We start from the raw sequence: 847 nt of genomic DNA, 5'->3' as shown, positions 1-847 counted from the left end.
GCAGGCCGTGTCTGTCCTGCGTTTCTCGGGGACGCGGTGACTCTTGGAGTGGGCCCAGGAGGGAGGCCATGCGGTGGGGCCGAGGGCTAGGGCGGCTGCTGCCCGAGTGGGTGTTGTCCAGGGCCCAGGTCTGCGGCTCACAAAGGCCTGGCACCACCCTTACCTGTCGCTGTCCTGAGGGGCCTCGGCCTCAACTGTCCTCTCATCCTTCGGGGGGGCCACGTCATCCAGGAAGCTGTGGTCAAGGCCGTCCCCATGGGGCTGGAGCTCCCCGTGGACACGGCGCTCACAGGTACCACAGGTGACTGGGAGCCGGAGGACGGGCTCTGCCCGTTGGCTGCCAGTGGGGACGTGTGGCCTCGGCTCCGCGCCTCCATCATCTCCAGGAAGATGCTGTAGTTCTGGTCCTCGGTCTCCTGCTGCACCGACAGCTCCTCCAGCGTGGCATCGATGTCCAGCTGGTTTCTGCCTCCCTGCCTCTCCCTCTGACTTTTGGCGACAGGCGTCCCTGTGCTCAGGCCCAGCAGCCTCGAAGCCCTGCCGTGAAGCAGAGCCTCCCTGGGGCAGAGGGCTGGGAGGAGACGGCCGCAGGCCAGCCTGGCCCTCTCACCCACGCCCGGCCCTGCGCGCAGATGGCAGGACTGGTGCTGAGACAAGCCCTGCTGCTTGCACCTGGGCCTATGGGGACCGGGAGGGGGTCTAGGCTGGTCCCCCTCCCCCTTAGATTGGACTTCGGGGAGGAGTATGGCATGGCTGGGAGTGGAGTCTGGCCTCTGGCCCCACAGCCAGGCCAGCCCCCCTCCCCCGCCATCGGCTGACCTGCTGGAGGCACAGGCAGCTCTGGAGC

The 847-nt window shown here is 68.0% G+C and overlaps 1 protein-coding gene across 1 annotated transcript in view; it reads right to left on the bottom strand.

Annotated features, from left to right (window-relative positions):
- The window catches only part of RABL6 (RAB, member RAS oncogene family-like 6), a 13,129-nt gene that overhangs the window by 1,896 nt on the left and 10,386 nt on the right, over window positions 1-847 (bottom strand). Inside the window, exon 6 of the mRNA XM_015572328.1 lies at window positions 164-452. Coding sequence (XP_015427814.1) covers window positions 164-452 — 289 coding nt within the window. The remainder of the gene's footprint in view (window positions 1-163; window positions 453-847) is intronic.

Source organism: Myotis davidii, unplaced genomic scaffold (assembly GCF_000327345.1).
Source record: "Myotis davidii unplaced genomic scaffold, ASM32734v1 scaffold609, whole genome shotgun sequence".
Classification (NCBI taxonomy): Eukaryota; Metazoa; Chordata; class Mammalia; order Chiroptera; family Vespertilionidae; genus Myotis; species Myotis davidii.
The sequence above is the reverse complement of the archived record's forward strand: the minus strand, read 5'-3'. Positions and strand labels throughout refer to the sequence as shown.